The sequence below is a fragment of the Dermacentor andersoni genome, chromosome 7 (genome assembly GCF_023375885.2).
Source record: "Dermacentor andersoni chromosome 7, qqDerAnde1_hic_scaffold, whole genome shotgun sequence".
NCBI lineage: Eukaryota > Metazoa > Arthropoda > Arachnida > Ixodida > Ixodidae > Dermacentor > Dermacentor andersoni.
Genome location: NC_092820.1, coordinates 81,777,133 through 81,804,800, shown reverse-complemented (window position 1 = coordinate 81,804,800; position 27,668 = coordinate 81,777,133). Strand labels below are relative to the sequence as shown.

The following is a 27,668-nucleotide window of genomic DNA, read 5'->3' as shown; positions in this document are numbered from 1 at the left end:
CAGTTTTTACAGCCTGCAGGAAGTGTTCCGTTGTGTAAAAGCTTTTGCAGTAGTGCTGACCACCTGTCGTGCTTCTTAATTTCATCGCTAGATTACTTCCTTTAAGATGTTCATTGGAAATTCGCGTACAGCGACGTTAATCTCCGACACTCATCGCTCTGAAATTGTTGCCTTCGGGTCTACATTCGTCCCGCCACCGACAAGGACCGGAATTCGGAGGCGACCGCATATGTGCGAGACACATTTATTATGAGGCAGACCGATGTCACCCAATGGGACATCTGTGCACGATATTCGTGACATCCGAGAACGCGCGCGCGGAATGCGAAGGTCCGCCCGCTCCTCTGCGCCGACGTAAACAACAAGAGAGAGGGAGATCGGGAGCAGAGGCAAATCAAACATCTCCTCAACGGGTCGTACGCGCCTAAACGAACCCGCGCAGATAAACGGCCGCGATCCGGGCCGAAGGCAGCAGCACCGACCAACAACAGCAATAAAACAAAAAAAAGAAAGAAAATAAAACGAGCCGCTACTTGTTCATACCGAACGTACCCCGGTGAGCGCGTACGCCAGAGAGACGCATCGGACGAGAAGGGAGAGCCGATGGGCGAGCGAAGAACAAGAATAAAAAACAAACAAAAAACCTCGACCTCTGAAGGTGAAAGTCGGAAGGAAGACGGCGCCGGGTGGCCGGGTGAGGGGTCTGGCGGCGAGACGAGATCGCGGAGAAAGTGAACAACGAGGAATGAGAGAGAGAAGTAGCAGAGAGAGAGAGAGAGCGTGGCGTCAACCTCAGAGGAAGAAGAAAGCGAAACAGAGGAAGAGGAGGGGAGGCAGCGTACACACGCCTCGAACGACGACGACGACGACGACAAAGGCACGAAGAAGCTGCGCGCATCCTCGTACTCCTCCTCTTCTTCTTCTTCTTCTCCGGTTCCTCCTCTCCCGATCAGAGAGCACGCGACTCAGTCACGATGGCGCGGCCGTATAAAAGGCGCCCGCCGACGCCGCTGTCGCTCAACGCAGAGTGTCCAGTGAAAGTCCCGTCCACCACACCGGAGGTCTACCTGTTCCTTGCACAAACCCCTGCTAAGCCCCGTATCCCACGTCGCGAGCCAATTGTGGTGGTGTTTGCATCCGAACGGAAACGTCCCGTCGATCTACACCTTCAACCCGGCACTCGAAGAGCGGACGTTTTGTTGGTGCGACTTCCGAAGACGTCGGTGAAAGACGAGGGAAAGAAAAGGCAAAAGGTGCGGACCGACTACGTTGTTGTGGCTTATACACCCTCCGCGCGGTCATCTTTCTTTTTCTGGCCGTTGTGAGCACCGGGACACGTCAGATCGCAGTGGTTCGAGAGCGAGACCTTACCAGTCGGCAAGGCCCATCGGCGTTCCCCTTCTTTGTCAAGTATCCGTGAGTAAGGCTGGAGCCGATGAGAGAGGTGTAGCTTTTCTCATAGCCGACCCTAAAGCGGTCCGCCTTCCCATTTTTTTCTTCACTTAATAGCAATTAACAAATGTGTAAGCTCGTTTGAAATCAAATTGCTTTTGATGACGAGCCCTCTTCTTTTTCTCAATGTTTTGATGGTTATTGCGCTTAATTGGGCCCCCTTAGATAACGAGCATCGCGTATAAATATCATATGACATCCAAAGCGCTGGTAAATACAGTCGATCTAGTTGAGTTCCGATGACGCACTTCTTTTCCAGTGACAATGTCGAGGGCCAATGAAGTAGTGTTCCTTTCTTTTATTTTTTTCCGGCCGGCAACCCAAATGGCCCGCGTGTCGTAGTTAGCTGGGAAGGTATCTATGATTAATTATTACGTTTTATCCTCAACAATAAGCAGTTGATTGTCGGACATAGTTTACTAATTACCATGCCAGTTAAAAAAGCAATGCGTGCCCACAGAATTGCTTTAATCATTAGGCTGATCGCTCGTACGCGAAGCTACAATAATTTGGTATCTTTGATTATTGGGCTCAACGTGCCATGCAGTGCATTCAAGAAATACGTGCGGAACCGCCGTGAGTTTCCCTAATGCTTTAAGTTCGTAAGGCAGAGGTCGGAAGCCAGCAGGGTTAGTAGGTGAGCAGGCGTGGCGAAATGTTATCGTGGGTGTTGGAATAGTCATTGATTGGTCATCTTCAAGAATAGGCATTTTGGTTAATAATCTTCTCTGCACTGGTTCCCCCTGCATAGCCGGGAGAACGCATAGTACATTGCGCGCCTTTCTTTCAGCTTTGCCATATAAATTGAAGGTACCGTCAGTATAAAGCCGGAAATAACATTTCAAAGGGGATGGCCTCATTAAAAAAACAAAAAGAACTCCAAGCACTTTGCACTCCAAGAAGTGCCATTTCTGTATCAGATATAGGTAAATGGTTAAGCGACAACGTCCATGCATTTACACGAGTACCATCTGCTGTCTGAGTGTATAGGGTGTTCTACGACAGAGCTTACTGGTACAGGGAGCACTCGGTCATTACTATGCTACAGCGACGTCTGGCGAAATGATAGCACAGGTATTCAGTGTCTGCACAAATTGTGGAAGAGGTGCACACTGGATACGGTTGCCTCGTAAATGCAGAACTTTATCATATAAGCAACGCGAGCAGTCTCGGTATGTGAAGGAGTCAAAAGATTACGGGCCGCAGCCTCTACATGCTGCCTTGCATTTGTATTTCTAGTCTTTGCTAGCACATCCGTGCGAATAGCAAAGTGTTGCATTGTTTTACCGGCTGCAGTCACAAACTGCTCGCAAATCGAACATTTTCTCAGATGCCGCTGTCCGTAAACTTTTAGTTCCTGCTCTACTTTGTTGTTTCCGATAGATAAGTTGAAGCTAAATGTAAGCCACAATGGATGTATAATTTTTTTGTGGTGTTCTTGATTTCTCGCGGAACCAGCATTTTGGACATTTCCGCTTAGCACTGTCTACAATGACATGGGCCGCGTGGTCCGACTATCGACTATGGTCTTTACCATGGTCCTTGTTCAATGAGCAGAAATAGTACTTACCAGGTGTGTTAAATCTTTTGAACGACCGGCTGCTGTTACGATAGAATATCAGATGATTCCAAAAGCAAGAGACCCACCATCACTGGCTGTTAACTGCGTTCTGTGCACAGCGAAAGACACCGTTGTGATACGGAAGACAGAACGAATCGTGTCACAATGCCCACTTCGCCAGTCATGTACGAACAGTCATCCACTTCGTGCTATCAATTAAACTCTAGGAATATCGACATAGCTCACCATGTTATTTTCTATGTATATCTTCATTTTGTTTGGCTTGCTAATGCAAAACTGTGTTTAAGCCACGTCCTGCTCCGTTATGCCTACTCCCAGTCCCCTTTCGCTTCCCCCGGCTGGATGCTCCCTCAACCGGACGCCCCTCCTCCTTAATTTCCCTCGTTTCTTTCTCCCCATGCTCCTTGCCTCCACTTCAATTTTCCCTCGCCCTCTCATCTATCTATCTATCTATCTATCTATCTATCTATCTATCTATCTATCTATCTATCTATCTATCTATCTATCTATCTATCTATCTATCTATCTATCTATCTATCTATCTATCTATCTATCTATCTATCTATCTATCTATCTATCTATCTATCTATCTATCTATCTATCTATCTACATGTGAACCTGAATTCCCTTGTAACCTCTAGTTCCTTGCTTGGTTATCAGATAACGTTTCCGACAAAACAGGACGACCAAAGAAAGAAAACAGTAAACAGTAGTGTCTTTCTTTCAGCCTCATATAATGTCGTTCAGAATGCAACAGTAGCACCGACATGAGTCTGCATTGTTCTAATGAACAGTCAAGCATGTCGCAAAATTTGGAGAGGGAGTTAACGTTGGATAGTTTTCTTTGATAATGTTGCTGTTGCCAAACTCGGCTCTGTTTAGCCAACGTGGCGGCTTACTGTGCAGGCGTTAACTCAGGATTGAAGCTAGCATACGAAATCCGACTCATCACGTTTTTTTTTTTTGTTTTTAGATAATAAGCCGGGCAAGTTCTTATCAGCTGCTTCGAAATTGGCGGATTCCGAAAAGTGATGGCGAACAGTACTTCACCTTGTACCTGTTTTTTTATTTTTTCCATCAGCTGTAGCTGTCGCCTTAACGGAAATGCAAAAGTGATATACACTGAAGGGCATGGCAGTGTGTATCCTGCGCATACTCCAGTAGTAGGATTCTACGCAATCTTGATCACCAACGTACCACGGAAACTTCACCCTTAGTTAAACGGGTAACTTCCCATTGCGTCACCGAGCACTGCATCGGCCTTCAACTAAGGGGCGGTGAAGTGTGTGCCGCCACGTTCACTGCCGCTTCAAGTAAGAAAAGGAATTAGGCTTTAAAGCATTTATTGGTAATTGAACACACATGCGGAAAGAGTAGATTCCTGCATCGTTTTTATACTGATGTCAGAAAACGTCTAAAGGGACTAGCTCGCACTTTTCAGAATATCGTTCACCTGCTGGTACTGCAAATGTGAGGGCCACAGGCGAAAAATAGGTGGGGTGGTGGGATACGATGTACAGCAGGTCACTGACCCGCCATTTTGTAACCCGTACCTCTGCCCTGCGCGCCGAACACGTCCGCGTCTGCTGAAAACAATGCCGGAAGAACCGTGCTAATGCTATTAGCGCGCGCCGACCTCACTCTCGAATTCGAAGCCCGAGCTTACGAATTCCACTGACCGCTCGCGCGGTCGCCTTCAGGTGACCGCCCCTCATGCACGACCTCCGTGACTCCAGAAGGGACGCGGTCAGTATAGCATCGTAGCTGAAGACCCTGCACCGGACGGCCTTACGACGCGCACAGGCCACACAGCTTGCTCACTGTCGATCCAACCACCCTCCCGCCCACCCCGCCCTCCTCACCCCGATCCCGATGTTCAACTAGTCCTTGCTATTAGGCGCCCGGATTCAAAGTGGTTCCGTCAGCGGCGCCACCGCGCCGTAATACAGCCATCAGGAATACGTATACAAGTAGCCAGCTGTATCAAAGACAGGGCGACCACCCGTCGCATTGGAATTCGCGGCACGGCCCCGGGTGAGACGCCGCTGAAAGGAACAAACGACCATTGCACCCGGGCAAGGGGTGAAGCACGGTACCTCCGCTATGACCGAATAGAAGATGAGAAAATAAAAAATAGAAATGAATATAGAAGAGAAGCCCCATTCACGGGGAGAGCCGATCGCGAAGAAGCTGCGTCGCTTTGCGCCGCGGTGAAACAACAAGGAAGTGGACCGTCGTTGCGCCTGGAACGACCGGCGCGGACGGGCGCCCGTCTCGCTCACGAATTCTGAGGAGCGACGAGTGGGCACGGGGGCGGTAGGCCATGGTGCGTCCGGTTCGGCTTTGGTCGCTCGCCTCCACCCTGCGGCTCTTCCTTCGACCGGGTGCCATGCGAGAGATTCCGTTTCGTCATTGTCGCTGAGAAAAAAAGAAAGCGAGACCGTCACGTGAAATCCAGCGATCGAAATGATGGACGTGGTGGCATTGAATGCCACCCGGAAGATTCCCGCAGGAGTACACGTTCGCCCTGGCGGCAGGGTGTGAGATGTGAACTAAGGAAAGTGTTTGAGAGACGCTATGACGAATCAAGCGTTAAGACAGATGCATGATAGAAGGAGAGAAAGAGAGAGAGAGAGAGAGAAATCACTGCCGTGTTGCTGCAACTGGACAGAATGGCGTACGCAACTATCGCATAGTGACAGCAAGGCATCTTTTCGCTCTGGAGGTAATATATAATTTGCAGCAAAGACACGCACAGCATACAGTGGGGTCACGAAGGTGCGGGGGTGCTGCTGTTGTGTTCCGTAAAAGCAAAAAGAAAACAAAAAAGGAAACGGACGAACGCAGACAAAATAAAAGGTGAAAAAATCGGCACTGCTTAGAGGCGCGAATCCTTTGGGGAAAGAAGCTTAGTATACAAATTCAAATCTTCCAAAATTACTTGTCAAGGACAGCAGCGAACGGAGAGGAACACGTGGTAACACAGTGGTCTGCTCTTTTTCTGCCCAATCATAAATACACGCACAAAAAAAAAATCAAAAACTTATTTTCCCACAGCCGTAGGACGTGCGATTGTTACACTACATTGATTTGGTCGAACACGGGTACTGCGTGGGATGTCCCACTTCATTTTATGCTGCATGCCTATAGGCTAAAAAAATTATGTTTTGCTGGCATCTGTGGTTTCCAAACTTATTGCTCGTGGCTCTTCATTGGCGCGTATGCAATTACCGCCTCGATAGGAAACTGGAGCGTAGGAAGAGATAAAGAATGGCGAATGAACTGGACCGTTCCAAAGCACGACGCCAGGTGTTCGCCCCCTGTGAGTGAGACAAAACATAGTTTTGTTGTGGCCATATGGGGCATTGTCCAGTTACGACCTCCTCTCTTTTCTCTCTTCGCAAAACCAAAACGTGGACGCAAGCAGTGTTGATTTTGACGCCGCCTTACGACATTTGAGATCAACCAGTGTCCGTATTTTTGTAACGATCCAGTCTTTTCACTCTTCCTCAATGGTTTGACCAAGACTTCGCGTAGCTTTGTTGTCCTTGCCCGGCTCAGCTATTTGGTGCGAAATGTCATAAGAAATGCGTCGACAAATACGTGGATATTTACAAAATACTGCCTATGGAGCCCTATCTTGTAACGATTTATTTTACTTTCCGTTCCTTTTGCCCTTGGTCACTGTGTAGGACGACCAGTGTCCGTATTTTGTAACGATCCAGTCTTTTCACTCTTCCTTAATGGTTTGCGCAGGACTTCGCCTAGCTTTGTTGTTATGCCCTGGCTCAGCTATATGGTGCGAAATGTCGTAAGAAATGCACAGAGAAAAACATGGATCTTTACAAAATGCTGCCCCTGTGGCCGCACCTTGCAACGATTCATCTTACTTTCCATTCCTTTAGCCCTTCTTCACTGACTAGGATGCCGCCGGGCGATTACAATTGCCTACATAATAATCCACTTCGCGTGAGAGATAACTTCAAATTGGAAAATGAAGTGGATCGTTACAAAATAGGGCCCCATCAGGGGAGGTTCTCGTGAAATACGCTCGCAACCAGATGACCCTGTTTACGCTCATACCAGTAAAGCTTTACAACGGTTACGCCTATTTAGGCTACGGTGAGCAGTGTGGCCCAGTGAACCGCTCATCGAAGCGAAGCGTAGATCAGAAAAAGACGGTAGGCGGCAAGCAGCCGGGTGAGAGTGAAAACGCCAGCTCTTCACGCTGCGCTTATATTTAAACACGGCGCGAGCGCGTCTCTGGCGCCGCTTGATTGACGACTTCTTTCGCAGGCTGCTCGGTTCTCGAGAGCGGTGGTGACGTGCTTTGTTTCCGACCGTGTCTTGCGCACTGTCAGGGCAACCCGAAGCGTCCCATTCTATTTTTCGTCCCATGTGTGTCGGAAGCGTTGGCTCAAAGGACTCGCCAACGACAAGTCCTGTTGGGAAGCATCCAGGAAGCGACAGCGTTACTTGCTGAACGGCTTTGCAAGACACGCAGAGTTCAGATTACGTAATTCTTTTTTTTTTTTTTTTTTTGTAGTTCACGCGTTGTCGTTCTTGGGAGTTGAGTTGAGTTGAGTTGAGTTGTTGTAGGCTACTGGTGAGATTAGCCTTGCAGTTGCTGCCGGCAATTGCTCCACCGTAGCGACACTTAAGAATTGGGAGGTCTGTGTCTGATTATGTGATTTATTTATTTTAAGTGTCGTTCCTGGCTTCGACAGGTGCTTCACGGCTGGTGTTCAGGCCTATGCTCATCTCGAGTTTTCTTTCCCAATTATCGAAGGAGCGGCGTAAAGTAATTAGTGCCAAGCAACGAAATTGGCCTTACCGGCAAACGAGCACATTGAATGAAGAACAGGTGCATACGAGAGGGTCCTTGAGGATATTTTTGAATTTATGGGCGCGTAAGTGGGCCAGTAAGCCCTAGTATATTGGTCGTGCCTGACACCGACCGCCATGGACAGAATTCTCGCCACATGGATAACTTCATTGTAGCAGAATTTTCGCTAGGTGTAGCTGATTTTAGGGTTTCTTGTCAGAGATAATACACCTTTAGCGGGTAACAGTATTTTCCTTGCAAGTGTCGAACGAAGGTAATCTTAGATCGTTACCAGTTTGTTCACAAGGATACTTGACAGATTCTAGGGCACGCTGTAGCTTGTGAGGGGAATATTCCGCTTTCGCGCAAAGGCAACCATTATTAACAGTTCCTGCATACGGTGATGTACGGATTGCGATGAAATAGTTTACTGTTCATACAGCACTTAACACATGTGCTCTATAGTTTAATACATAAGGTAGTCCATAAGCGTTGTTTTATTGATGTAAACAAGGGTATCAGATGTCACTTTACTCTATTTGCCGCGTCACTGCTACTGTAAACAATACTTATCTGGGGAACGGGTGATGATAATATAGGCCTTAAAAATACTTATACTTGATACTTGAAATTATGTTTTATATGAATCATTCAAAGCAAAATATTTAACTCATTCACAAGAATGCTCGGAGGATTCTGCGGGACTCCTCACGCTTCCTTAAACGTAGCTTTCCTCATTTCGAATGCATGGCTTGCTTACTAATCCACTATTAGCGTCTCGCTCGTTACCTACGAAACTATCTCTGAGGAAATCATTCGTGCCCATCTTTAATTGGTGAACACGCACTTGGCAGTTTTGGAACTTCCCGTATTTGGAAGTTGGAGACGAAAGGAAGGACTTCACTGTGGTGCCTCACCGTGGCAATAGGATGTGCCAGTGTCGAGGCGACAAAAGCTACTATCCTTGGCAGCAATTTACACAGACCCACCTCTCAGCGGAAGAAGACCCTATTTAAAGCCTTGCTCAAGCGTGTGTACCTTGATACCTGCCATGAGAAAAACAAACTTTTTCGTCGACAGATTAATCCGTTGGTCTCCCACGGTTTCCTAAGTTCAGCGCTTCTGCTGTTGTGTTCCTTGCTGCGTTCAAATATAAAAAAGATTGACAGAGACAAACGAAACGTGCCTTGTTAGGTAACCAGCAACTATGCACCACACCCCGCGAATCCCAGCCGCTGTATATACTCTTGGTTGTCGAAGTCGTCCACGTGCAAGCATTTATAGGCACTCTCACAAAGAAATATGCGCGTGACCCATAAGCATGTTAAAAAAAAATTATGGGGCTTTACGTGCCAAAACGACTTTCTGATTATGAGGCACGCCGTAGTGAAGTTCTCCGAAAATTTCAACCACTTGAGGTTCTTTAACGCGCAGCTAAATATAAGTACACGGGTGTTTTCGCATTTCGCCCCCATCGAAATGCGGCCGCCATGGCCGGTATACGATCCCGTGACCTCGTGCTCAGCAGCCCAACACCATATGAGCATGTTCGACCGAGTAAACTTCCTCTATGAAGTCGCTTCCTTGTTGTCGTACGCAAAGAGGTTAGCAAGCATGCAGATGTATTATATCACCTCCTTTGGAAAGAGCTGTTCTTTCTAATAGGCTTTAACTCTCACGGTTTTCAGAAACGCTGACGTTTACAACGTCTTCCGGCTTGTGATGGACTCGGCGCCGCTGTCCTGGCTTTTTACGCTGCGCCCGCGCGACGACAAACCCGGAGCAGCGTGCTGCAGGGCATCGCAGCATGTCGCTTACCTTTCGTTCGAAACAGCGCGCGTTGACACAGTCGCCTAGAGCACACAACGCGCACAATCCCATGAGCTAATTCCCTTCTCCGATGCAGTCAGATTCGAAACGGGCTTTTCAGCAGGTGGGGGAGGCAAAAACAAACGCCGCGACTGCCTGTCACTTTGACGACCTCGAAACGAAGTGCGCTAGTCGATTGAGTGAACGCGTGTTAGGAGATTAAAAAAAAAACAATAAGAAGCAACAACGAAAGGATGGAACTTTCCTTAAATAACGCTCGTAAACCCATTCTTTCCGGTTTGGCAACGCGTGGGGCACATATACGCCGCATCCCGGTCCGTGAAAGCGTTTCCGCAGGCATTGTCTGAACGACAGGGCTATTTGCCCTGGCCGCACAGTCATATAAACGATGCGTGGGCTGCCGCTTACTGGGGGGCGTTTCTGCCCAGCGTACACCAACCGCAGCCGGCGCCGGAAGCTAGTAGGAAACTTCCCTCGCCCAGGCCGCGTCGCTGTTCCTTTCTCTGTTAGACGCCCGAGGCCTTCTTTCTCTCTAAGGCGCCGGGCAGACATGCGTCGTGCTTCTGCGATATCGTCTCCTCGACGACCTCTGCAACGTCCACGCCACCGTTACGGAGAATTGTCTTTTCGATTAAAGATGCGGTCGAATTGTGCGCTTTCCAGGGACAGATTACTGGCGCACCAGTTTGTGGGCTACTAAAGATGCAAGAGAAGCAGTGCAGAGCAAGCGCTCAAATGTCACCACTTGTGAAAGCTACGCTTACTTGAGAACAACACATGCACACGCGCACATTAATTGTGGCGTCGTACGTGCCAAAACCACGATATGATTATGAGATAGGCAGTATCCGGGGGGGGGTCTCCGGATAAATTTCGACCACCTGGGCTTTTTTAACGTGCTCCCAATGCATGGTACTCGGATGTTCTTGCATTTCGCCCCCATAGAAAATTACTTGGAGACTTGCTTTACTTTGGTACCTAACACAGTCCCGTGCCAAGAAAGACAGTTACACATAAGTGTTTAACAAAACATCTACTTGGTGCCTTACTAAAGTACTTTAAGCGCTACTAAAGTACTAACTCTAGTAGGGCTGTTGTGCGATGGCCCACTGCTAAAGGCAACGCTTAACTGGTATTCAAAACGACTTAACGTATCATCTCCACAGGAAAAAATGGGGCTTGATGAGACGCGTTAAATACACGTATAACGGCAAAAAAATTGTTGATGAGGCCTTCGTGTCAACACCTTCACAAGATGGTGATTTCGTGTCCGCTTTAGTAGTTGACGGTACAGTGCCTACGTATTCGGTTTATTCTTTCCCTTCATCATTATTTATCGCTATATAACCCCATCGCCCAGCGCACAGTACAGCTTTAAGGCCGACCACATTGGTTTTCCTGTACCGTAGATCTCTCAAGTGATATTTCGAAAGAGAGATAGCGAAAGAGAGAGAGATAACCCTTTATTTAAAAGCAGAGATGTTTGCCGGTGTGAAAGTGCTCATCCGCCCAGGTGCTATCCTGAAAGGAAGAGAGAAAGGGGAGAGAAAGGCCCTAGAAAAAGATAGAGGACCGGAGAAAGTTAAAAAAAGAAAACAAAAAACTGAACTAACGCAACTTCATGACTTGATTTCACTTACGACTCAAACCTGTCCAAATATATCAGTCTTCTTAACTTCCCTGCTGACTTTTTATGTAAAGTGCGCATTAGAATTCTAATAATCGCTACAACTTAGAGAGGCAGCTAAGTCATAAAAAATAAAGCACTTGACGTGGAACTGATGGAGAGTGCCCCGAACCTAATAGACAAGCTGTCGATTCCCTGCGTAGAAACAGTTTCTAGAGCAACCGACCGAACAGGGCGGTTTCCGACAGCGCGAAGCGATTCGCGCTTCTTCTGTCTTTCACTTGCTCACTGCGTACGAATTGAAAGGACCCCGATCAGGAAATAGAAAATTCTTGGAAGCGGTGTCTCGGTCAGCTCGTCGAGGAAGCGAACAAAGCGGATTAAAATCCGATATTACAAGATCCGTCTCGGAGTGTTCCGACATTCCAACGTTGCTCCGAGACATCCGCTTGGGCCCACGTTTCTCTGCAGCTTATATGAACCTTGACCTCTACTCGATATAGATTCCCGTGCGGCGAGCTTCCCTGCACGACTTCAATAAGACTCCCGTGACGAAGACCCGCCCTCCTGATTTTTCGCTGGCTTATCGCCACTCGTATAAAAACGCTGCTTCAGGCTATCGGTCTCTTCAAATAGCCAGCACCATCGTTCTTCGAGTAACCAGTGATCGGTCTTCGCTTTCGCTGGAGCTTCCGTCTCTGCGCTGAATCTTAACAAAACCATGCAGTGTAGCGAAGTCCAAGACGCCGTGGCTCAGATATCCACATATCGCGGCCGCGACTAACCCAAAAACCCGAGCACGTGCTACAGGGGGCGGATGCTTTGCTCCCAACATGCAAACATACTTACTTGCCACGAGTCTGCTGGTCGCGCAATTAACTGACGTCTGTGGCCCGGGCGGGATATTGTTACACGCAGGCGATGCGGAGCGACGCCCCAGCTTGTATGTGGACGGATGCCTTCTCTATAGCTTTGGCAATGCTGCACCCTTTTAGCGGAGCAGAGAAGAGTTGGTGCGCCAGAGCTGTAGCGAAAGCCGTGTACATACGCTACGGCACCTCGCACTAGCCTATACGGTTGTTCCCTTCATAAAACCAGTGTAGCCTGCTCTCATACTAACTTTTTGTATTTCGCTTCTTCTTCTTGTACTTGCAGATTCACGCACTCCGCACGAAGAGAGGAAATAACCGAAGGGATTTAACTACCTGAATCATCGTCCAAATAATCAACCGCAACGCCAAGATGAAGACCACTCTGATCGCCTTTGGTAAGTTTCGACTGGGTTTGAAAACATCTAAGTGGCATGAGATTTGAGATACCGCTTGTCTTTTGCAAAAAAAAGAAAACTCCGATTTCCTCGTCAAGCATGGCATTGCGTTCGCGGTAGCACACGCGAACCAAGCGAATTTGGAGCGCTTTTTGGTACCGATCGCTGGAGAAAAAAGAGCGGCTTAATTTTGCTCATTGAGTCGCACGTTGAGAGACACATTATGTTTACATTAACGCCTTCTTATTACTGTGCCAAAGCTAATAGCTTCGAAGATAAATGCTGAAGAGTGAAGCTGGGGATGCGTTCGGCTTACTAGTAGTATACAACTACGTCCAATACCTGTTGTCTGCCAGTCAAGGTAGCAGTAAACAGGTCGTTCTGTCTGTCTTTCCTTGCGTACATTGTTTCCATATCTGATCTGAACGTTGTTAAAGGAGCTAGCCTGTCTACTCGCAACGACGAAATAACCTCCGCCTATGGGTCAAATTCGTTTCAAAATTCGCATTCCAGGGTCCAGCGATTTGGCTGTGCGTCCTTTAAAGATTCCAAGTGAAAGCATAGTAAAATAACATCTATCAGACGAAAATTGCATGGGAGGACATTGTTGCTTCTTTTTCCTTTCTTTTATATTAATCAATTTCATCTGCTATAACACTGCATTCCGACAGAATACAAGCTCCTAGTCGCACTACTCTGCTAGGCAGATAGCTATACGATTCCGATCAAGCAGGGGCGTCAGACAAGATTAAATAGATACACTCGCCCTTTAACACCGTCCGGTTAAATCGAAGGTTTCTGCGCGTTTGAAGAATCTTAAAATATACGCTGCATGAATGCAACGCTTTTATACGTTAATTTCATAATTGGCTTTAGTCTTTAATGCAGAAACCTAACCACTCCGTGAGCGTAAGCAAGGAAGTCACATTGCTGTAATCATCGACTGCCCTAAGTATTTCGCATTTTTCGCGGCTCTGACAGTTAAGCGACCAAATGTGTGCGCTCGCGCTGTTAGTGGCGGAAAGTCTCTTGCGAAGGCAACATCCCGGCCACAAGTACCACAGAAGAGATAGTTCGCGTCGTTGCATGCTGAGTGGAGGTCGGTGTTGCAGCGAGGGGTTTAAACGTTCTCGCAATCTAATGCGCCATACGTGCCTTGTATTTTCCGCCTAAATAAGCAGCAAATGCCATATTAAATGGATGTCAAGGGCACGTGCAACTACCCATAAACCTCGGTGCCGTGATTTACTGGATCAAACAGCTTGCGGCGCTAGGATAAGGGCAATTCTTTCATCGAGATAACCCTCGCGTTCACAGCTGATGCCACATCTAATGATTATGATGATGATGATGATTTGTGTCAGCATGCCCTTTGAAACGAAGTGGCGACCAAGAGTCAAGCCCGCTTAGGGCAATCAGATTCCACGACGTCTATGGCAGTCCAGCGTTTTGCTCGTCTGTCGTCCCCGAGAGCCTCCATCTTTATACTGCACGGTCACCTATGCCTGTTACGAACCGAGCTCTGTTTCTCTAGCTGCATACGAGATCTCCAATGCGTGCGAAATGTGCTGCAACTTATTCACACCTTGGGACGCTCCGTGACCGAGAGAGACGCGTGCGTGGAAGGAAATGTCACGGCGACACAACGTATAGACCCGCTCCACAGAGTCGCGATCGGCACGGCCACGCGGCGGGCTCAAGAAGTAACCGACCCAGCCACCACACATCCGAAGCGGGGCCTCGTGCGCTGCATCACATATTCCGCAGAGCGCCGGCAATTCGCCTTCTTTAACGACTCCGCGCGTACACGCACGCGCAGAGTACATTTTCTGCACGCGGAAGGCAGCAGGTTAAACGGAAGTTGAATGAAGGGGGGGTGGTCGCGGCGAAGACTGGTGCCCGTCTCGAAGTTGATGATACCAGGCCCGCAGACAACGGTGCGGAGGGTCAGTTTGACTAAAAGGATAATGCAACGCGAAATGAGAAAAAAAAAAAGAACGCCATCGCGAAGTGAACAGCCGTGTACTTCGGGATCGTTGAGAGAAGGCGAAAGGGGGGGGGGGGGGGGAGGGGGTGGAAGGACAGTTATAAGGTCGTAGACAATGGAGCGTGCGAACCGGCGGGCTAACGGGTAGAGTGGCTCGGAGCGACGCAATTAGTTTTTTTGAGGGCTGCACTCGCTGGTTGTCGGCTGGCGGGGATGGCGCAAGTGCGGGCACTGCGACAGTGAGATTGTACGCGCATGCGCGTTTGTGCCTGTATGTCCGCGCGATCTAAGGACGAGTTCGCGCCGGAATGACGTCACTGCGTCTGGAGATTGGTGAAAAGAATGCGACTCTCTAACCCGCCTACCTTTCTCCTTTCCACCACCTTCAAATTTCTCCGCGTGCCTCTTCCTCCTGATGGACGATACCGGCATTGACGAACCCGATAGAATGGAGGCTCGCCGCTCGCGCTTGTGTTGGTCCTCAGGCGTTTGTCCGAAAGCAGCGCGCAGACCGTAATTGAAAGGGCTAAAGGTTTTGAGCCGCAAGACAGCTATCGGGCTGCAGCCCTACCGAAGGCCTCAAGTGAAGGAATAGAGGCGTTCGTGACACACTCCATTTAGATAGATGTAAGCTCCTGTAGCATTCAACGCGTCTAAGCGCGTCTGAGTGATACAAGGTACCGAGAATTCACAGCAATATACGTTTGTGAAATAGTGCTATGACTATCCTTCGTTGTCGATACGTCTCCGCGAGCGCAGTTTGCGTGGCAGAAAGTGTGGAAGCCGAGTGATTGTCTTGGTTTAATATTCCCCTGCTATCTTGGTTTTTAGCCTTGCGCGAGGTGGTGAGGGCAGTTGAAGTTTAAAGTTAGTACAAAAGTTGTTTTTTTTTTTCGAAAGTGAAGATGTTAGTTTACTTGACGGAATAGCATACATGCGCATGGCGTGTGAAATGTCGCCGGCGGTGTCACGTCACGGAACGTGTTACGATACACGTAAACGCCACGCGACACGAGGCAATTGGTAATTTCCGGAGGTCCAATATCTCCAATCGCAAAATACGCGGATGTTAGCAGGACGACCTCCGTGGATTCCTGCCTTCGCCTGCCAAAAGCTCACGCGATGCTCTCAATGATCACGTGACCGTCCGTGCTTTTTCCTCAGGGCAGATGGCATTTGTGACAAAGCGCGAGAAAAAAAAAAAATTCCGCTAATATTTCCACTACGCAATCTGCTCGCGACACAACCACGTCGAATTGATCTATAGCACACTAGAGAAAGTTTTCGACCGCTGACAAGGCCGAAGTTGGACGCTCCTTGATTGTGCAAGCGGGAAGGAAAACGTCGCCGCCTCTGTGGCCCCACTGATCGGTCAAGCCGCAATCTACGATGCGCTCACTGACCACCAGGGACGAGAGGAGAGAGAGAGAGAGAATGCGTCCGTTATTTCTCATTGCGCAAAGGTTGATGCGTGTGCGAGCGCTGTTCATATTATGATTCCGACTTCCCCCTTCTGACTGCGGGTGGTTCTCCTTGTCGTTAATGACTTGGCTCCGTTATTAGTATCCCGCGAATAGCATCTGGCGTGGACAGACCGACGAACTTCTCGTTCGATAAGTGATTGCTGAAACACGTCGGCTCGCATCAATTCACCGGGCGTTTTGATTGCGTTATGATCCTGCTTTATAGTCTCACGTGAAAAAAAAAGAATGCCTCTTTACTTTCGCGTCAATGTTTTCTCCTTCATCGCCTGTTTTAATTTATTCTTCCTTCGCCGTGCGCAGGTTTTATCTCCTTGTGTATGGTCAATCCCACTCGTCGGAACGAGCAATGTCTCGAAGCCACGGGAAAAAAATTTAATGAAAAGAAAATAAGAAGGAAACGTCGTCGGGTGCGGGAAATGTCACAACGCGCGCTGAGCAGATGTCGTTTCTGTAAAGACGAAGGTATGGCTGTTTATTAAATGTAATGATGAGAAAAAGATAATCACGTTAAACACAAACACACGAAGCGTAAAGCTGCTTTGGGCAGAAGGCCATCATAAGCAAACATATTAGGACACAGTCGAAGATAATGTCGAAGCTGGGAAGTTTGGAAGGACGCCTACGGGTAGATAAGTGAGTGGGCAAGGGGGGCGAGAAATGACGTCAGAAATAGAAAGCTGCTTTCAAAAACAGCAGTGATAACTTTAGCCATCTATTAAAGGTGTTCCCGCACTCTCTCGAGAAATTTACGTTGGGGGTACGTTGACATTCCCATACTTATCTTTGTGTCTGTTACATAATGTTTGACAAGACTCTTTGGGATAAGCTATGTTTTATGGAGAAACTAATTACGCGTACGGCAAGAACCGCTAACAAGATGCTTTTTCTGTCACTTTCAAACCGCGATGAGCAGCGTGCTCAATTACTACGACATCAACACCGGATGCCTGTGTCGCCTTGAGTCACACTTTATCGACTTCAGCGCATTTGTGGCCTTTCAAGATGTGAAGTGTGTTTGCGAAAACTGAATTATTTAAACGGGTATATTAAACGGGATGTGAACATCACTTCACTTTAGGAATATGCAAAGAACGCAGCAGCATTTTTCAAACACAATCTCGACTACCTGACTACCTGACTACCTTTTTTTTTAAATTATCGTTTAATTAACGAGAAATTCGCCACGTTAGATGTGGCAACTGGGCGACCGTAATCTTACGCCTGCAATCTTATCCCGGCGCATATTCTCCAGATGAGTTCATTCTGGCGAAAAAAAGGAAAACTATTCAGTATCTTGTTCACACCCGGTACGCAGTCAGCAAGAATCCAATAAAAAAGGCACGTCACACACACACACACACACACACACAAAGAAGTATGTGCCTAAGCATTTCCCGGGAACATCTATAAACACGCATGTTAGCATGCTAACATATCTGCGCAAACGCACAAATTCATCAGTGGGAAACTTCCGCTTAAATAAATTGACGGCAACCAGCTTTTTCATACCAGTTCCATCCGGTATATGGCAGGTTGTCTACCGTGTATATCTGCTAAGAGTTCCCATATTTCTCAAGGTTGTCCGTCACGTTTTCTGCTGCTTATGGAATCCATTAACGTCCAAACTTAAGGAACCGCGCACCTTTAACACCTGTAAGAGCAACGTGCGGGCTTTCGGACGCAAGTACGCACGTGTCTACGTACCTACAGATAGATCCATTTGTCGCAGAACTCGGAAAAAGAAGCAGGGGGTGGGTGGAGGGAGTGGAATGCGTTTCGACGCTATGGACTTAATCTCCGCAATTGCTATTTCTTGTCACGTATACACCGCTCCGGGGCGCAAAACGAAAAGCGACAACAACTGCCACGGGACAAATTACATCACTATGAAAAGCAAGAGACAAGAAAAAAGAACGGAAAGAACAAATGAATAAGAAAGAAAAAAAAAATACATTGTGCAAGCATTAAACGCCCTTGGGGGGACTTTTTGCGGGAAGTATTGAGAACCACGGTAGGTTTTGTCTAAGACCAACGTCTGGTGAGGCGGGGAAACTGTTTTGTTTTGTCAGAGAAATTAAGCCATTTTCATTTCGGCTGGTATGTTTCGTACATCAGTTGAATATTTCTACCTACATGACACTCAGTTTCTTCATAGTTTGCCACTATTTCTTTTTTATTCCTTACAGGTGCCCTCTGCCTAGCTGTCGCGATAGCTATTCCAAAGGTGAGTTCATTTTTTGTGTGTGTTATAAAGCACGCAGCTTAACAAAATGTAACTTGTTGGTTACGCAAAAGAGTCCTCAATTGAAATATTTCGTTCCTCAGGCTTCAGTGCTTCGCAAATAGATCGACGAACACAACGCGCGCTATCGCATAACGCATAACGAAAGCGTACAAAAGCAAAATTGCGTAAGGCAGAAGGCAACCTTCTCGTGCGATTTGCCATTACGCAATTCTTAATTTGTGAAACTCAATCCATTTCAATTTAAAGAATTGAACACCAGTGCTTGAGAGGTGCCTCGGTCACGGGGCCGACATTTCTGCAAAATCCCACGCAAAGCTCTCCTACAGAGAAGTGCTGTAAAACGCCCGCAACAACTCAGCTGTTACAAAATTACAGTGAAGGAACTGGGGACTCTATGAGGCGTGCCAGACTATGACTGGCCAATAATCGCTATTGATTAAATTACATCCTGCGCAGCTATTGTATGAGGTTGGCCTTCGCAACGTGCGCGAATCACTTAAACTCAACGATGCGAAGCTCCTCCACAACATCATCCGCCTTCGCGAGAGAAGAGGCCCCCAAGAGATCAACTTCCTTCGATCCCATGACATCATCGCCAAGTCCGGACACCCTTCGCGCCACCCGACGCGCTAAGCGTCAAGGTTGCTGCTCTACGCAGCAGACCACCACGACTCTAACCTTTCATTTTGTTCAGAGAGAGTTGATCATCTCAGCACGGGGACACAGAATTGCTCACACATACTCGCGTGGAAGCGTTGTCTGTCGACTTAAGAGTATACGTACACGTACACGGGAATGCCTTTCCCTCGTATCATATACACCCGCATAGGAATGCTTCATCCAACACGGCAGCTTTTTTTTCCAATCTCACCCCGTCGCCGTCGGTATCACACATGGTTTCGCACCTCCTGAAAACGCGAATACATCGAGGGGGCCATCTTCCGCATCGAACCATGAGACTCGCTTTATTTTCCTTTTAGAGGGATGATCACTTCACAACGAGGAACCTCGTTCAGTCGCCCACGCCTCGGAGAGCTTCGATATTGTCTTTAGCGAGCGTGGACCTTAGTTTTAAAGAGCTCTGTCCTTGGCGCAACGAGATCTGCAGCAAAATACGAGCCCCAGAAGCTTGTATGTATAAAAAAAAAAAAAAAAGGAGTGTCACGATGCTCAAAACAAAACGCTAGAAAAGTGCGGACACCGGCGGCGAGGAAACCAGTTGGCAGCTGCTGCCGAGATACGCCAAGGAGGAAAAGAAAAAAAAAAAGTGGAGACCGCGCCAACCTTGACGAAGCCGTACAAGCAAGCGTACAAGCTGTGTCGTCGCTTCCGCCGTCTGCTCGTTTCGCTCGCTGGCCGGGAGCCAGAGTTCGGCCGAGACTCGAGATGATGATGATCGAAGAGTCTGCGAGGTCCGTACAAACCGTTCGCATGTCGGCGTCGTGTGTGCGGCTTTGCGACGTAACTGCGCCCGTGCTTCAAACTCAATGTGAACGGGGAAATCGAATCGCAGCGGGAAATTGAAACTAACGCGAAATGAACCCCCTGGAGTGAGCTCGCAACGTTTTCCTTAGAATACAGTATCAGCTTGCGGCAATTTGCTAGCGCTTAGCCACAGTAGAAAAAGCGTCATGATAAAACCAGTGATTCAATCAGCAACCATATAGCTTTACAAATATGTACAAAGGTGAGAGGACGAGCGCTGCACTTCCGGTCGCTTTTCATGCGCGTGTCTTAACCCTACGGCTACTGCTTAGCCCAGGTGGAAGTTAAGCTAAACCACTAATTCTGGCCGCAATTTCGGGGACATCGTAGTCAAATAAGGAACCGTACGCTTTGACTATATTAGCATCGTCGATCTTAGCCACTGAAATATCTTGCACGTGTCAACGTGTGGCGACTGCCTGCCAAGCAACACAGGGAAAGGGAAGCTCATGCATACAGGGCTCGCCGCGACTCTGGTTTTCGCTTCGCGGGAACCGGTGCCGCGAATTACGGAAGGCACACGGGGACGACCGGGAGTCGAGCGCACGCGGAAATGCCGGTAGGCTTCGGTTTAATGAACGGCCAGAGCACGAAGCAATCACGCCGTTTGCCCCAGGAATGCGCACGCTCGCAGCCTGGCCGGCCATTGTGCGCGAAGCGCGCCATCTGTACACACTTCCCTTCGCGCTACTAAGTGGCTGTACACTTGCGCCAGGCAGCGCGTCGGGCACTATCCCTTTCTTCGCGCCAGCAATCTAGGGATTTGACGAGACGCCGCGCGGCCTAGCCTTTGCGCTCACACGCGCACTGAAAACGAAAGAAAGAACGAAAGGAAGAGAAAAAGAAAGAAAGAAAGCAAACAAACAAGCAGCGATGGTTGCTTCCGTAATGCTAGAGTCGCGTAATTGGACAATTAGCCCCGGGAGATGCGGCGTAGTCGACGCGGCGAAGCCATTGTGAAGGATAGGCTCGGCCACTGCTCTCCCACAGGAACTGCACGCAACACGGCGCCAGGCGCCTTCCAGTTATAAAACGCGTCGGCCTCGAACGTTGTATCACTCCGCCGCACCGCCCGGCCCACTTCTTTGTTCGACATGCCTGCCTCATACCTCGTCGAAACTTGGGTCCCTCCAGCCGCCGGCTCGCTACGCGTGATCTGCGCGACAGACAGGCCATCGAAGGATGTCTTGGTCATTAGGTCAGGCCTTACGTTAGGCGAGGCACTGTGATCCATTGTACTACTTAGCCTTCCGCGGCCACTGCACCCAACTGTAACGACCTGCGGGCTGCGGCGTTTCACAGCGGCTCCCACTAACGACGGGTCGAGGTCGTGGAAGAAGAATAGCACCGGCGCCACTGGTGTCGCAGAGGTCGCCAACTGGCACGCCAGCTCTTCCCAAGCATCAGCGGCCTCGAAGGACAGACGAGGCGCGATCGGCCCGTAATTAATTAGAGCACAATGCCGCGCGCTTCCCGGGGCGCCGTTCCTGACCTCGACTTGATGTGCTCGGCGGATGCTATCCGGACGGTTCATGGCCCGGTGCGACAAATCGTGGAATAACTTTGTCTTAATCTACTCATAACGCCGGTGCTTCCTTCCGTCTTCATTTGCATTTGTCCTGGAGCTGGAACGGCGATGCATCTCAGTTCGATTAGCGTAACAAGAAATGAAACTCGAATTATTAGCCTGACCGTAAGTGGACGCGGGTCTATAAGTCTCCCACGAGGGAAAATATAGCGCGCGGCACTTTTCTATGTTTTAACAGCAGGAGCATCTCGTACTTCCTTGAGGAAGTTGCTGCGATATAGTATCGGCAAAGTGACCGTTTTCATTCTTAGTATACTTTGCATGCGCTCCAGTTAATGAGACTTTGTTTCACCATGAATCATGGAGCCTTAATCGAGGCAACGACCGGCTTTCACTGTCCCCGCTTGCGGCATAGCAATTGCGCGTGGCAAAATTTGGCTTTAAGTGCGCCCCGTAGTCGTTAAAGTTCTTATTCGTCCTTATTTTATAGAAAACCCGACAGCACTACAAAGACGAAATGGTGGAGGATCAATAAAGATGCCCGCCATTACCTGCTACACATAGGGGGCACCGCAGTCGGCATGCGAAAAGTCTGGATACTGCTTCTAGAAGTTCTTATCTGCTCCTATTAATGAGCCCGTGATAGCAAGAATCGCAGTGTCCTGGAGCGCTTTCAAGGCTGTTGTAGGTTCTACGCTTTAGAGCCGTCTGCAAGTGAACAAGCCTCTCAGCAAAGCCTTTGCTCGTTGGGTTATCGGACATCCCCGTTTCCATCGCCGCCATTACGCTGGTGTTCGTTTATTCTCTCACGGGTAGAAATTTCGGACGTTGGCGACCGGCATCTCTAATGGCCGCAAGCTGCAAGCAACAATGAAGCGCGATAGTTTCTCTTTCTTTTTTCTTTTTTTTTTCAATTTGTCAGTACATAAGGGAAAGAAGAGAGATGGAGGAAGAATCGCTAAGTGATGGTTATTAGAGCAATGAACAAGCACATCCTTAAACCGGAATGAATGTACGCAGTAGTGCTGTTTATTGTACTCAAATCACTTTCGTTCTTGAAACACATGTAAAGTTTCAGATATAGAAATCACCGAACCCAGAGTGGGAGACATTGATTTCTGGAGAATGCGTTCCTTCAAGCGATGTTTCCAGTGAGTTGTATGCGCCAGATGGGGTCCTCATCTCTGTGTATAGTCCAGCGAATCAGGCAAAAGGGATGCTTCAGTTTGATATATAAAAGCCCTTGCTCTGTGCTTCTTTGTCGCTATTGTCTTCAGCAGCCTTCGCGATTCTCATGGGTGTTCGTTTCGCGCGTGCGCAGAAGGAGTCGCCCAAGCGCTCCAAGCGGGCCGCGTACGAGCTCCCAGACGGCTCCGAGCTGATCGTCGGTAGCTACCAGACGAGCTTCAGCTGCGCCGGCCTGCGGTACGGCTACTACGCCGACACGGACAACGAATGCAAGATCTTCCACATCTGCCACCCTGTCGTGCTCGCCGACGGCAGCGAGCAGGTACGGTGCAGACGCCATGTGCTGCAAATGGCATACGTAAAGCGAGAAGCTTTATAATGCACAGAAATTGAGGTGTAATGGGTCGGAAAAGGCCTTCCGCTTGCTGAGCTCTCGCCTATATACGTTGGCATGGCGATGTTGGGAGTAATCTGAAAGTATCCGCAAGGTGGAAAGCTCGACTAGTTGGTGTGGTACCACTGGTATATGAAAGTATCTATTGCAGTAAAGGCCCGTAGGGGGCACCGTTTCAGCCTCTGGAGGTAGTATGGACCTCATGCAGCACAACACAAGCAAAGATGGACGAGTAAGGAAAATTTGGGGCTTTGTTAATATATATATATATATATATACATATATATAATACACACCCAATTACTGTACAGCGCATCTACTCAAAAAGTGAACTATAGCGCCGCATGCATTGTGGTTAGACGTAGTGTACTTCGGGCTTTTATTGGTGCTGGCGGGGGCGGTTGTTGTATACCGCTGCGCGGCGGTGCCCTTATATTCGCGGCCCAAATGGAACGGTAATGCCCGCCTCGTAAAGTAGCTGCAACGCGCTGTTCGTTTCGTCCGCGAATCGTACAGCGCGCGGCAATATGAACGCGCTTACGCGGCAGCAAGTGTCCCCCATCCACCCCACGGAAGTGTGCCCATGTGATTATTTTCAGTTGCCTACACTGCATGTCCTTTAAACGGTGCGGTTAATAGGAAAATATCGCTCGCGCTATTCCGTGCGCGCCCGTATTTAGCGTGGAGAAGTGTATACGCCACTCGCTCCAGCCTTGACGAACGTTCGACGATGACACGCCTTTCCTCGCAGATGTACCACTGGAGCTTCTTCTGCGGCAACCAGACCGTGTTCAACCAGCTGACGCTGACCTGCTCCTTCCCGGAAGAGGCGGTGCCGTGCCAGAACGCCAGGGACTTCTTCTACGTCAACGACAACATCGGCGTCGAGGACGCTCCTTTCCTGACCGACGATGACGTGTCCAGGGGACAGTCCCTTTACCCGGGTTACGGCGCTAGGCTCAGCGGTCGCGCTGCCGCCGCAGCCGCCAAGAAGTAGGAACAAACCGAACCCTAGGAGACCAAAATGCTGACAGGATCCCTACTATATGCCGCTTCCCACTGCCGAACTTAGAGGTTTCTGAATTGATGACGCTAGACGGGAAGGCAACAGTTCGACACGCAAAACATATTTGTTTTTTTTTCTGCTCAATAAGAGGGCCTTCTTGGCTTATATCTATAAAGCCTATACCTTGTCTATAGGGAATTTCTATAGAGTGCCTGTAGTAGATAGGATATGCATATACAACGTACGAACTTTTACATTGACCTTTAACCAACGGTTGTGCAGTGCCTATCGGTAATGCGTAGTAACAAAAAAGTCAATACTTAATTTTACACCGACCATAACGGGCGCGTGAGCTCATGTGGCTCTTGTGCCTGTTTGCACTGCAATGCAAAAGCAATTTTATTCGCCCACTGAGGCCTTAATTAGCATTAGGCCTAACGCGAGGCTTAGCCCGAGCCTTTAAGGCACATGGGGAGCGTGAGCGTTATGGAGGTGATGCAGAATTGAGTGTTGTCGCTGTTGCTACAGTTGTCTTCCCGCCTGTCGTCGTCGCATCCACGGCTCCCGCCCTTGTGGATAAACGAACAAGGTTACCTCTAAGAATTCGCGACACTGCCATCAAAGAAAACACGGCGCCGCCACCCCGCCGGCTTAATCCTGTGAGCTTCCGTTCACGTCGCACGTCATCATTGATTGCACTGTTGTCAATGTTACCCATACCCGAAAGAGAACTTTCAGATGTCGCATTCAAGAGAAACCAGCGGCGAAAGAATACCGTGCTCACAGGGCTTCTGTCGTCCGGGTGGCAGTTACCCGCCACTTCACGGCGACACTGGTCAGTGTCGACGGCGATGTAGGCGGTGTACGCGTATTATACCAACGCGCTGCGCTTTCACTGGTCCATTCCTTGTATAATATAGCGTGCGTACACTTAATGTGACCCGCTTTAGACGCTTGTGACGCCAGTATTTCCATTAGGCATTCATAACACCCCTCTCATGTATATCAACTTCTGCTTGACTAACATGCTTTGCCTCAAGTTTACCGGGAATTCTATGATTCTGGTAATGAAATTGAAGAATACGTCACACTGATCAGTGCCTTTCATCGAGAATCCATGGCCTTTTCCGAAACACCGTGTTTCTCTTAATGCTTCTGCAAGAAATTCCAAGCAGTGCGTGTATAAGGTTTCATATTAGCAAAAGATTGCCGCACGATGCTCTTGATTAAGGCAAAGTGTGCTCGCAGAGTGCCAAGCATTACATGAATTCACTGACCAACATACGAGCCTCGATGCCCATGCTCCTTCGGCAGTCCTTGTTCAGTCTTTGTCAGTAGTTTCGAAGCCACTCCGCGATTGACGAAATCTGTTACTCGACGGCAGCCCGTCACAGGGCTTCCGTGCTGTGTCTCGCACTCCAGAGTCCAAGAAATTAAGGAGACCTGCCTCAATATGTGCAGCTTTCGAGCAACGAAAGTTTTTCAGAGCCTGGCAACTGGTCTGTACATGGAGCGCGAAGTGGCTTGGCAAAGTCTGAGAAACAATGCGAGTCCGCCTTTGCAATGGAGCTGCAGTGAACAGTCATAGATATATTGCTTCGCAATCAGTACAACTACAGGTTCCCGTAGCGGGCGTCTCCACTGTTTACGAAGTCCTACGAACAAAGCTAAACACGCATAAACATGCCCGGTAAGCTTGCTTGGGTGACCACAACAAATCTACTGACTCAATAGAAGCACTACATTTAGCCATCTACTCTTCAGCGACAGTTTATAACGTCAGTAGAGACATCGTGCATGTTTCTGTTTGTTTTTTCGGTTAGGGCCTTTGCAAAATCTGCCGAATGCTTGTAGCAACGTTGATCATATTGCTAGATTTTGTGTGACCTTGTCTCGGAGTAAGGTTGATGTTGTTTATAAGCTGTTGTCCCGTTTCGTTGACAAACGCGCCTAAGGCTACTTCTTTGTTTGTTCAAGTTTTCTTTTGTGGTGTCTTCGTTTGATCCCGTTCTCGTGGAATATCACTGTAGTCTGTTTGATGTCGCCGGATGTCGTCGATGATGCGTCTTACGAAACGCGCTGCACCGAAAGTTGCAGCGCGTGACCCCTGTGCCACTTTCTGAAAGCACAATAGCTGCTTCAGCTATATTCCGGCAGAACGTGTCCACTCGGATATGTTCTTTTAGTATTTGTTTTGTGTGCTTGTGTGCGAGATGAATGATATGTGCCGACAGTAATGTGAGCTGTTCTCGTTTTCTTCTTGCATCATGATTGTGCAGTCGCTTGATGTGCGAATGGCAGGGCCGGTCTTTCGGTGCTTCTTTGAGTCTGTAGCCTGAAGCTATGTCAAAATCTGTTGTCAGCTGACTAAACGATTGGTATCGTGAGGTCATATGTTCGAGGACTTCTCGTATATAGTACTCCCCCCCCCCCCCCCCCCGTTTTCTTTTTTAAACTGCTTACTACGTAGTCGTGTTCATGCATGCGTAAGCTTGAGAAGATGGGAAGCAGTGGTTTTACAGTATGCGTGAGAAATGGAAATAAAAAAAGTATTAAGAGACGGCGGCACTGTATTCATAGCAGACAGTTTATAGCTATTTTAAGGTCGCATGAGCATTTCTGTTAGCACACCTGCGCTCTCGAATGGGAATGGTGTGAGACAAAAGCATGCTCAAAATTTTCACGCACTGATTTTGGGAACGTTACATGAACGTAAGTGCGTCACATCGGTTGAGCTAACACGCGTCCTTGCTTTTTATGCCGTAGATGAACATCTCGCTGGTTGAGAATTCTTGGGTACGCTGGAGTTTTCTCGGGCTGGGTGTGAACGCCTGTTTCGTTATGTTCAAGAAGTTATCTTGTCAATGTCTTTAAGTGTTGCGCGTGCGACTAAACTACAAAGGAATGTTGTATGTTGTCCGCTGTTAGACTGTCTCTTGTACCTGTTGCGAGCATTGCCTATAATGTTCTGTCGCGTGTACGTGTTCTAACCGTTGTGTCACAAACAATGTCGCTGTCAAGTTACACAAACATTAATTGGGTTTTTCACGTGTACTTAAACTAACAGCATGTGTCAAATCTCCAATGTGTAACTTCGAAAAAACGAGCCCCTAACCATCCCCTTCGCCTTCCCGCTCCTTCCCGAACTCTGCTTCTTCTCTTACGTTTTCCTTTTCTTTTATAACTCATTTCGTTACATGTTTGCTTCGTTAGACGTAAAAACTATTTAGCCTAGTTTTTATATGCATTTTTTTTTCATATCCTGTTACTGCCATGCTGTTATGTTTCTTGTTTTGAGTTCCCTGAACCATTTGTTCTGTTGTTTTCTTTTTACTTCTGTGTACAGACCTCGATAAAGGAAGCAATAAAACATACGCACACGTGACTGTGTGGGTTCCTGCTGTTGTTAAACGGCCAATGCAAACAAAGGGCTCCTCAAACTCAAAGTGCTCCTCGAAGGTGTACCGACAGGAGTCTCTAAGGAGTTCCATAATGGCTTCTCCGTGAAGCATGCTCTAAAGCATAAACAATGTACTGCGGTGAAGGTGCTGGTTAATGTGCGCTAGTACTAACTGTAAACAACGTGTCCTCACTCAGCATATTTTGGCGGCGCCTTCAGGACTCCAAAAGTCAAACGGGGACACAGAAACTGACACCCGGACAAGTCTGTGGATTGGGGGGGCTTGCAGTGGCTTCCACATTCCCGTGTTGTATGCGAACAAACCCCGATGCGGCCTCAACCAATGTACTGACGCGGTTCCAGCTTTG

The 27,668-nt window shown here is 48.4% G+C and overlaps 1 protein-coding gene across 2 annotated transcripts; it reads left to right on the top strand.

Annotated features, from left to right (window-relative positions):
* LOC126534222 (uncharacterized) lies at positions 1-27,285 on the top strand. 2 transcript variants are annotated; one of them, XM_050181485.3, is made up of 5 exons: positions 1-1,253; positions 12,472-12,583; positions 18,241-18,278; positions 22,637-22,822; positions 23,646-27,285. In XM_050181485.3, the coding sequence occupies exons 2-5, from the start codon at positions 12,559-12,561 to the stop codon at positions 23,889-23,891; spliced, it is 495 nt and encodes a 164-aa protein (XP_050037442.1). In that variant the 5' UTR covers positions 1-1,253; positions 12,472-12,558; the 3' UTR covers positions 23,892-27,285. The 2 variants fall into 2 exon arrangements, with proteins under 2 accessions (XP_050037442.1, XP_050037441.1); XM_050181484.3 differs by having other exon boundaries at positions 5-1,253; positions 22,634-22,822.
* The last annotated feature ends 383 nt before the right edge of the window (positions 27,286-27,668 follow it).

Bases quoted from the DNA above. Each gene is read 5' to 3' on its own strand.
- LOC126534222 (XM_050181484.3), top strand. From the start codon at position 12,559: ATGAAGACCACTCTGATCGCCTTTG. The intron at 18,279-22,633 runs GTGAGTTCATTT...GCGCGTGCGCAG, and splicing joins TCGCGATAGCTATTCCAAAG to AAGGAGTCGCCCAAGCGCTC. The intron at 22,823-23,645 runs GTACGGTGCAGA...CTTTCCTCGCAG, and splicing joins TCGCCGACGGCAGCGAGCAG to ATGTACCACTGGAGCTTCTT.